A 10,417-nucleotide genomic window follows, 5' to 3' on the forward strand; every position below is an offset into this window, starting at 1 on the left:
TTTTTCATTTTAATGCATGATATTATCACCTTGGTTCTATTGGGCACGTAAGCCCATTAGTAATGCATCGCCACCACAATTCATAGTCTTATTGATTGAACAAAAATTCTCATATGAGCCTTCAAATAATTATAGTTTGTTCAGAAATTAAAGGTGCTCAACAATAGATTGACCTTCAGCTTAGAAAACTACTAACAACATAAGATGCCATGATATTTAGCTCAAAAAATTCAAATAAACACAAGAAATGCTAAGGAAGAATTGATTGAGAACCCGCGGCCATACTCCTTTTTGGCCCAAATGTAGAATATACACTACAGTATCAAGTATTTATGCACAAATATAAGTTAAGGAATTTATTAAACAAGTAATCACTATATAATAAAAGGAGTAAGATAGATGAATGCTCTACCTGATTTCTAGTTTCCCCGAGACTGTTCAAGAGTATGTCCAATCCACTATATCCGTATAGAGGTTGGTTTATGATGGAGCCAACATTCTCTAACAAATATGGTGCATTCTTTTACAAAGAAACGGTCACAAGACTTATCTCTCAATTTTTTATTATTATTGAAAAGTGGATACAAGAGGATTCTACGAGTACCGGTAGTGTACATAATTACCCAATACAATGAGTTATCCTATTTACAGAAAAAAAAAACTCAAAATAGACGTTACTAACACTTCAACCAGCTAAAAATTCGACCATTAAGACTTCTGAATGTTCGGCTAAAAATGACTCGGACACCCGCTGGATGGGATGGACAAACCCAAATTCAAAACTACGGGAGCTATCCGGATGTTAACCGTTGGATATCTAGCTGGCAGCATGTCTGGACATTACTTTGGCCAGGCACCCGGCCTTGTGTTTTTCGGTAGGGCCAGTCATTTCTACACTTTCCAAAATCCTGCAAAATATACCTGAATACAGCAAACATAAGTCCAAATAACAAATAAAATATTTGAGTGAGTTTCATAATAATCAAAATAAAATTAGGGTTAACATAGATCTAGTTCATAACTCTTGAGGATAGCTGTGAAAATGATTTGAAGTGCAAGGACCATCACCGTCCCAAATGGTTTGTTTTAACACTCAGGGGCAGGTGCCACTTGACTCTTGCACAGAATATTTCTTTAATTATATGGCAAATTTTTAATTAAGTCCTGAAAATGAAATAGGACGAGTTGATTTTTTTTGTGCCGAAGAAGCGACACTAGCATTGGGGCTCGTTTTGAGAAAGCTCCCCAAAGGTCTTCGATAGAGATCACTGCTTATTGCAGCTTTTAAAGTCGTCTTAATTGAAATCACGGAGCATCTTTAAAAGATAATTGACAAAATCTCCAAATAAAGACCTAAAGTGAGGTTTCTTTTTTTTTAAAGATGGTCTAGAGTGGAAATTATTTTAGTAAGGGTCTGAAGTGATTAAATTAATTTCAAATAAAGACTTGAGCTCATTGGCCGGTCAAATATTAGCCGGTTGACGAGCATGTGATATTTTTTACAGTCGGAACAGGCATTTTGGTAACGGAAATGCAATGGAAATGAGCTAGTGGACTCGAGCAATGGATTCGCTCTAGATACGAGCATGTGGAAGGAACAAGGTGGCAGGGGCCACCTGCCCATCAAAATCAACTTTATCATTTTTCTTCCCAGAGTGAAGTTGCGTGGAGGCATGGAGTGAAGTTGCGTGGAAGTGATGAGGTATTTCTTGCGCTTTTGACTAAGCGAAAAAGACGAAGGAAAAAAAAGTAGAGATTTCGTCTAATCACATGGAATTCATAGTTGGTGAAGTTAGTGCGCTCGATTAATATTAATGATGTTCATTTGCCACATCAATTTAGATAATAACAAAATAAGCTAAACTCTAGACGCAATGCTTATCACATCAGCCAATGTTAATGGACACATTAGGCTGTCAAAGTGTCATTTTTCATTAAAGTCCAAACGGTTTTGGACTAAATAATCTGAATGCAACGTGTTCTTTCGTACCTAGACAAACTCTTTCTTACGAACTCTCGTCTGAAGTATCAAGTATTTTTGAAAATGACTTGCACTTTGATTTGAGGGGGAATAACATCACTAAGCAAATGAATTCCAAAAAAAAAAAAAAAAAAAAAAAAATCCAATGAAATACCCTATTTGAGGGAAATATCCTTCACTCTGAAGTAAAAGAAATTAAGCTATTGACATACCGATTAATCATTTAAAGGTGTTCTTCTAGAAAAATTTCTCATTTCTTTGAATTTATACGTTAGAAACAATCGCTTTACATTCAACTAAGCAAAAAGCTTGATATTTTTTCATGCCCAATCTATGAAAGAAAACTAATCACACAAGTGACTATATATCGTCTTCCTCTTCATTTGATTCATATATTTATTGGATGTTATACAAAAAGTGAGCATTATGGACTTAAAATGCATTATGTGCTAGTTGTTTGGTAATCTGCATTCAGATTCCTGTGTGGACACAAAAGTGCGCTTGCTATGGAGAGGGACCTTATCGTTGGTGTGGTCAATAAGCTCAATCATTATGTTTATGAGGCCACCTGTGCAAGAACATCATCAAAAACCAATATTGCTGCTAAGGTGATGGATCTTATCCTTTGCGTGGTCAATGTCCTACAATTCAAAAAAAAAATTAAAAAAAAAAACCAACTCTTAAATTCTATGCCGTGCTCACGAGTTTTGGTCATTAATGGCAAAACATACGCTCCAAAAAAAAAACAAATTAAAGCATCAACAAATTTGCAAATAGGGACCACTACCAACATGTATGACCATGACGACGGCCAATCCAATTTAAAAATATGCAGTGGATGCAACTGATATGCATTAATTTGAACGAAAGGAGACATAATGCATCAACAAATCTAGCAAAATGAGCATAAACAATACTTTAAAAACAAAAAATATCTCCTACTATTGTCGTTGCTCCTATCGGTGTGATATTCCACTACATGTCCACTCCTTGTCAGACATATTGCTTCAACAAAATGTAATTGCTTTCTCTTGGATGAATGAAGGATCAATTGCACCACTTTGAATAAAAGTGACCTCAGTTAAGCATAAGTGGAGATCGAAGTAAATCGCAAACTTGGGAAAATATGATGAAAGATCAAGACCCTTGTGTCATATGTGAGCATTTGATGAACGAGAGGTGGGTCTTGCCTGAGCTTTGTTTTCTTCTCTCAAAAGAAACGAAGACCGAAAAAGAGGAAGAACATGTGAAGAAATGAAGGAAGAAGTGTTTGGAATTTTTAAGGGCTTGTAATTTTTAGTGTTTGGATTTTTTTTAGCGCTTGTAATTTTTACTCAAATTTTTCTTGGACAAAAGTACCCATATTCTGGTCAGTGGAAAAATCACTTGCTTGATGGCCAACAAAAGTTTAGCTAATCAGTGAGTTCGGGCCTGAGATTGATTTAGCCACTTTAGGTCATTATTAAAAATAATGTCATTTTTAGGCCCCCTTTTTTTTAATTTTTAAAATAGCCCTATTCCGTGTCCTATTTAGAATTTTCCAAATAATAACCATCAAGCCATTTCTGTTAATAGCAAAAAGAAAAAAAGAAAAAATATGTAATGGAAATGAACCATTGGATTCAAGCCTTGGATTCGCTTTACATATGAGCATGTAGAAGGAACGAGGTGGTGGGGCCACCTGCCCATCAAAATCAATTTGATCATTTTTCTTTCCAAAACGAAGTTGAGTGGAGTGAAGCTAGCACGAAAGCGATGAGCAAATACTCCCTTGCGCCTTTGATTAAGCAAAAAAGACAAAAAAAAAAAAAAGGGAGAGATATCATCAAAACACATAGAATATTCAACGTTGGTGAAAGCTTTCCACTTTTGAGGTGCCATTCTTCCTTAAAGTCCAAACACAGAAATTCTCTTTTGGACTAAAGAATCTGAATGAAATGTATTCTTCCACGCCTAGACGGGGTCTTTGTTATGAACTTACGCATGAAGTATCTAATTCTTTTGAAAATGACTTGCACTTTGATTTTATTGGGAATAACACAACTAAGCAAGTGAATTCCAAAATAAGCATCTGTTGAAAAAGGGTCCACCTGAGCAAAACATCCTTCACTCCAAAGTAATAGAAGATAAGCTATTGATGCACCAATTAATCATTTAAAGGTGTTCTTCTAGAAATTTCTCATTTCTTTGAATTGATACATTACAACCTATTGCTTCATTTTCAGCTGAATGAAAAGCTTGATCTATTTCCATTACTAAATGTTTTAAAATTGTCATACGATTGTTGCTTTATGAAATGCGGGGAAAAAGGGCAAAAGGATACACGTGCCTCTTTGCATTTAATGAGTGAATGTATCAAATTCCTCCTCTGACACTTGTTGATCATACTATTATTTAACTATGTATTGTGGTGAAAATGTATCACCAACTCTTTTAATTTATGAATATGTGATGCCATCATATTTAGCTTTAGAAATTCAAGAAAACACAAGCAATTTTTGCCCCAAATATAGAATATGCTTCATAGTATCAAGTATTTACACATAGATACAAGTTAACCAATTTATTAAACATGTTACATGCATATAAATAAAAAGGAGTAGCGAGAGAGGAATGCCTAATTAATTTATAGTGTTTTGGTCCAAATGGGTCCCAACTCCATTTCTAGAGATTGTCTGAGAGTTATGCCTAATCAACTATACTTGAAGCCTCGTACAAAGATTAGTTTGTGATAGAGCCAACATTCATTTATAAACACGACGCACTCTTTCACAAAGAAATGCTTACATTTGATTGCAAGGTGTATGCAAGAGGGATTTTGTATAATTCCCCAAGGTAATGAGTTATTCTATATATAGGGGAAATAAACAAAGTCAACTAGCTGTTAATAGCACTTCAAACATTTAGCTGATCCGTGAGTTTAGACTTTTATGTGAGATTAATTTAGCCACTTTAGGTCATTAGTTAAAATAATGTCAATTTAGATCCATTTTTATATATAAAAAAGCCCTATTTCATGCCCTTATTTAGAATTTTTCCAAATAATAACTATCAGGCCATTTTTATTAATAGCAAAAAAAAAAAAAAAAAAAAAAATAGAAAATGTAACCAAGATGAACCACTGACTCAAGCCTTGGATTCGCTCTAGATACGAGCATGAAGAAGGAGCAAGATGGTGGGGCCACCTGCCCATCAAAATCAACTTACATAATTTTTCTTTCCCGGAAGCGAAGTTGCATGGAGTGAAGCCAGCATGGGGTGAGTAAAAACTCCCTTGCACTTTTGACTAAGCAAAAATGACAGAAATAAAATGGAGAGATATCATCAAAACACATGAGACATTGAACGTCAGTGGAAGCTTTAAACTTTTGAAGTGCTAATCTTTGTTAAAGTCCAACCGTGGAAATCCTCTTTGGACTAAATGATTTGAGTGAAATGTATCCTTTCACACCTAGATGAAGTCTTTCTTATTAAATTCTGCATGAAGCATCCAATTCTTTTGAATATAACTTGCACTTCAATTTGATTAGGAATAACACAACTAAGCAAGTGAATTCCAAAAAAAACATTCAATGAAAAGGCCCTACCCGAGCGAAAGATCATTTGCTCAAGTACTTGAAAATAGGTATTAATGTACCAATTAATCATTTAAAGGTGGTTTTCTTGGAAATTTCTCGTTTTTTCAATTTATACTCTAAAACCAATTGCATTATTTGCAACTGAACATAAAGCTTGATCTATTTTTCATGCTCGAGCTATGAAAGGAATGGGTATTCCTTAGCCATTACAAAAGCTAATAAGATTGCTTGATGACTATTGCTTTATGAAATGTGTGGAAAAGTGTAAAAGGATGCATGTGCCTTTCTGTATTTGGTGCGCGAATGTATTGGATTCCTCCTCACACTTGGTGACCATACTATTGTTTAATTGTGTATTGTGATGAAAATGCATCACCAACTCTTTTAATTCATCAACATGTGATGCCATGATATTTAGCTGAAAAAATTCAAGTAAACACAAGCAATTTTTTGCTCAAATATAGAATATGCTCCATAGTATTAAGTATTTACACACAAATATAAGTTAAGCAATTTATTACACATATTATATGCATATAAATAAAAAGGAATAGCAAGAGAGGAATGCTGAACCGTTTTATAGTGGTTTGGTCCAAATGGGTCACAACTCCATTTCCAGAGATTGTTTGAGAGTTTTGTCTAATCAACTATACTTGAAGCCTCGTACATAGATTGATTCACAATGGAGCCGACATTCATTTATGAACAAGACACACTCTTTTACAAAGAAATGTTCTCACATTGATCTCTGAAGAATTTGATTGCAAAGTGTATGCAAGAGGGATTTTGGATAATTACCAAGGCAATGAGTTATTCTATTTATAGGGAAAAGAACAAAGTCTACTAGCTGTTAATAGCACTTTAAATGGTTAGCTAAATCGGGCGGACAAATCTAAATCTAAAACTGCGGGAGCTGGATGTTTGGAGGTAAACTGGCCTGGTGTGCGTTCATTACTTAGTTGAAAGTGCCCAAATTTTATTCAAGTCTTGCAAAAGAAATAGATTGTGTTAATTATTTCACGACCAAAGAAGTGACATTGGCATTGAGGCTTGTTTTTAGAAAGCTAGCCAAAGGAATTAACAAAAAATATTCGATTGAGATCACGGCTTGTTACCGCGCTCAAAGTGGGTTGTAGTCAAAATAAATGGAAAAGGTGAAGCCTTGTTTTCAAACAAGACTACTTGTATTTTACCAAGCTGGGATCTTCCATACGTATCTTGGCTAAATAACAAACAAAGCGCATAGGTTAACCCCGGTGCATACTTCATTTGTTCAGAAAAGTAATAAAATAAAATAGAAAAGAGAATTTTCTGGGGACACGATGAGTTGAATAATGTAAACATGCACACGACTCCCTCATTCCATTCTTAAACAAAAGATTGCTACTTAGAAATAAGAAAATCAATTAATGGGGAAAAACAAAATTATATCTGATAGGCGTTAAAAAATCTATTTTATGACTTATTTTTTGGGGACACAATGAGTTGAATAAGCAAAAAATCTAAACAATTTGCTACCTAATAATGTGAAAGATATGTTGCCATTCATAGAAGAAGAAATATCGGAATAGAATATATCGGATTTGGGTTGAGAATGATAATTTTTTTTATTGCATACATAAATTCATAGCTAATTTTTTTATATGCTTTGAATAATACTGAACTTTGGCAAATAGAAAAAACTAGGGACGATGGATTCTTGATCCGATCCAATAAAATCGATCATTTTTATTTATTTAAAAATCACTAAAGAGTGTTCGTGTACAATGAGAGTGATAAATCTTAAGATATTGACATAAGTGGTGATAAATGAAAAGTCATTGTGCCGTAATTTATGTTGTTACTGGACAAGATAGTATTTAGTTCATACTTGACAAATTTTTTTGAAGAAATAAAAACTATATATAGTAGGTCAAGTCCGACCCGGTTTTCACTTTTAAGAATTAGGAACAAGACGGACACTCTTGAGAATCATATCCAATCGACTGATTCGGTTCGGTCCGGGTTGTTCTCAATTTGGACGGTTGATAGTGAACACCCATAAAATAAAGTCGCTTTCCGGTTTTTTTTTTTTTTTTTTTTTTTTTTTTTGGGTAAATGGTAAGAACATATTAAGCTTGGACAAATATACAAGAATTCGGAGCCAAAACTCACACTGGCTGCGGGAAAACAAGGAGAGTGAGAGGGAACCGAATCAAAAGATACAAAGGAAAAAAAAAGAACAAGCTAAACAACCGACGACACTACAAACTACCGCAAAACAGACTACCGACCCTCAATCAACAATCCGAAGAAAGGCGAAGAACGGAGAGGGTGAATGAAAGAAAACTTTTCGGTTTCTGGCTTCTTTTTTTTTTTTTTTGGTAACGTTAAATTAATTTTTTTTTGGTAACGATCGGTTTCCGGTTTTTTGTAAGACACAAAACAAACAATTTTATCCTCACAAAAACAAAAAACAAACAATTTTAAAATAAAAATGAACGAAAGAAAACTTTTCGTCCATTTGTGAAAAATGAAAAAGACGCTTTTCCTGACACGGTGCGACGTTCGATGTTTCTCAGTCCACATCGATTTCTTGATCAACTCCACGATAAAGCCATCACTCATTGCTCGACACGAATCTAAACGAAGCTCAGATTCTATCTTCCAATGGCGTCGTCTTCTTCTTCTTGTTCTTCCTCTTCCGAAGTAAAATGTCGGTTCGACGTTTTCATTAACTTCAGAGGCGAGGACGTACGCTACGGCTTCGTCGATGACCTCCACAAGTGTCTGCTTTATCGCGGCATTAACGCCTACATCGACAGCGAGGACTTGAGGCGCGGGGACAAGATCTCGCCCGCCCTCATGAAGGCCATCGAGGAGTCGCGGATCGCCGTGCTCGTCTTCTCCGAGAACTACGCTTCGTCTAGCTGGTGCTTGAACGAGCTGGTGAAGGTAATGGAGTGTAGGAGGCTCAAGGAAGAGCCGGTGCTGCCCGTGTTCTACAAAGTGGAGCCCGGAGAGATTCGAGGGCTGAGAGGGCGTTACGGCGATGAATTGGCCAGGCACGAGAAATGGGACAGGATCCTGAGAGGGTGGATAAATGGAGGGAAGCCCTAATTGAAGCCGCCAATTTGGCCGGTTGGCATTATACCGATGAAAAATCACAGTAATACTCTTCGACCCTGTAGAAGAATTTGGAATTCTCTAATTTTATTGATACATGATGGCATCGATTGTGCGTTAGACTAGAGTAATATTTTGGACTGTCGAGTGATTCTTTCCTTCTGTTAGTTTTAGTTAGTTCAATCGATTGTATGTTTCTGTTTATTCGTGTTCTTTTTGCTGCTTTGTTTTGGCAGAGATGAGACCGAGTTCATCAAGAAGATCGTCAAAGAGATCTCGCATATAGTAGAACGAGCACCCTTGAGTGTTGCCAAATATCCCGTCGGTGTAGGTTCCCGGGTAGAAAATGTAATGTCGTTGTTGAGTATGGGCGCGGGTGATATTCGGATGATAGGAATATGGGGAGCTGGAGGTGTAGGGAAGACCACTATTGCTAAAGCTGTCTATAACAGTATTGCTGATCAGTTTGATGGGTGCAGCTTTCTTGCAAATGTTAGAGAAAATTCCGGTAGACCTGATGGCCTAGTTCATTTGCAGAAAAAAATGTTGTCCGAGATATTATGGAAAGAAGATGTAGCAGTCTCAAATGTGGATCAAGGCGCTAATCTAATACCAAATAGACTTTGCTGCAGGAAGATTCTACTTGTGCTTGATGATGTGGATCATGGGGACCAGTTAAATGCATTAGCTAGAGAATGTGGATGGTTCGGAAAAGGGAGCAGGATAATCATTACGACAAGAGATAAACATGTACTACCTTCTCGTGCAAAAGATCGGGTATATGAAGTTGATCTATTAGATCAAAGTGAAGCTTTTAAACTTCTCAGTTCACATGCTTTTCAAGGAAACCAGATGAAAGACATAAGCAGGGATCTCATAGATAATATTTTGGGCTATGCTAAAGGTCTTCCCTTAGCGATTGTGGTCTTGGGTGCCTTTTTATTTGATAGAAGCAGAGTACTATGGCAGAGTACATTGGAAAAACTTGCTGAAAGTCCTACTAAAGATATATACAGTGTTCTCAAGATAAGTTTTGATGCGTTGGAGGAGAATGAGAAGGACATTTTCTTGACATCACTTGCTTCTTTAAGGGGTGGGGTAGAGATTATGTAACTAGAGTTCTTGATGGTTGTGGTTTGAAGACATTAACTGGGATTCAGATTCTAATAGACAGATCCTTAGTAACAATTGAGTATGGGATGGTTGAAATGCATGACTTGATTCAGCAAATGGGCCAGGATATTGTTAAACATGAGTCTCACGAGTCTCTAGATGATCCTGGGAAACGGAGTAGATTATGGTGCTATGATGATGTTTTTGAAGTACTGTCGGAGGATACGGTGAGAGATTCTCATGAAACTATAGATAATCTCATCTTCTTTAATTTAAATGCTATTACCTAATTGCAGTTGGTTATAAATGATTGATTATTTTCTTTTCCTTGACAGAGAACCCAAGCTGTTAAAGGCATAGTGTTGCGGTTGCCGAGAGAAGAAGTGCTACACATCAATCCCAGTGCTTTCACGCGCATGAGGAAACTAAAATTGCTAATACTTTCGAGTGCACGAATCAGTGGAGGTCTCGTACGTCTTCCTAATAATTTAAGGTGGCTTGAATGGCATGGATGTCATTTATCCACTCTGGAGTTTAGTGCTGGTCGAAAGAAACTTGTTTGCTTTGATGTGCGTGGCAGCCAAATTGAGAAATTTGAAGGGAACTTAAAGGTATGTCATAAATGCTTTAGTCAATGGTT

General features: G+C 36.2%; 1 protein-coding gene across 1 annotated transcript; it reads left to right on the plus strand.

Annotated features, from left to right (window-relative positions):
• Positions 1-8,208: 8,208 nt before the first annotated feature.
• Positions 8,209-9,729, plus strand: LOC120287284 (disease resistance protein RPV1-like; the record flags this gene model as incomplete). Its single annotated transcript, XM_039300032.1, has 3 exons — positions 8,209-8,493; positions 8,604-8,707; positions 8,901-9,729. Coding segments are annotated over exons 1-3 (1,218 nt in total), but the record flags the coding sequence as incomplete, so codon positions are not given.
• Between the last annotated feature and the right edge of the window lie 688 nt (positions 9,730-10,417).

This window comes from Eucalyptus grandis, chromosome 8 (assembly GCF_016545825.1).
Source record: "Eucalyptus grandis isolate ANBG69807.140 chromosome 8, ASM1654582v1, whole genome shotgun sequence".
Lineage (NCBI taxonomy): Eukaryota > Viridiplantae > Streptophyta > Magnoliopsida > Myrtales > Myrtaceae > Eucalyptus > Eucalyptus grandis.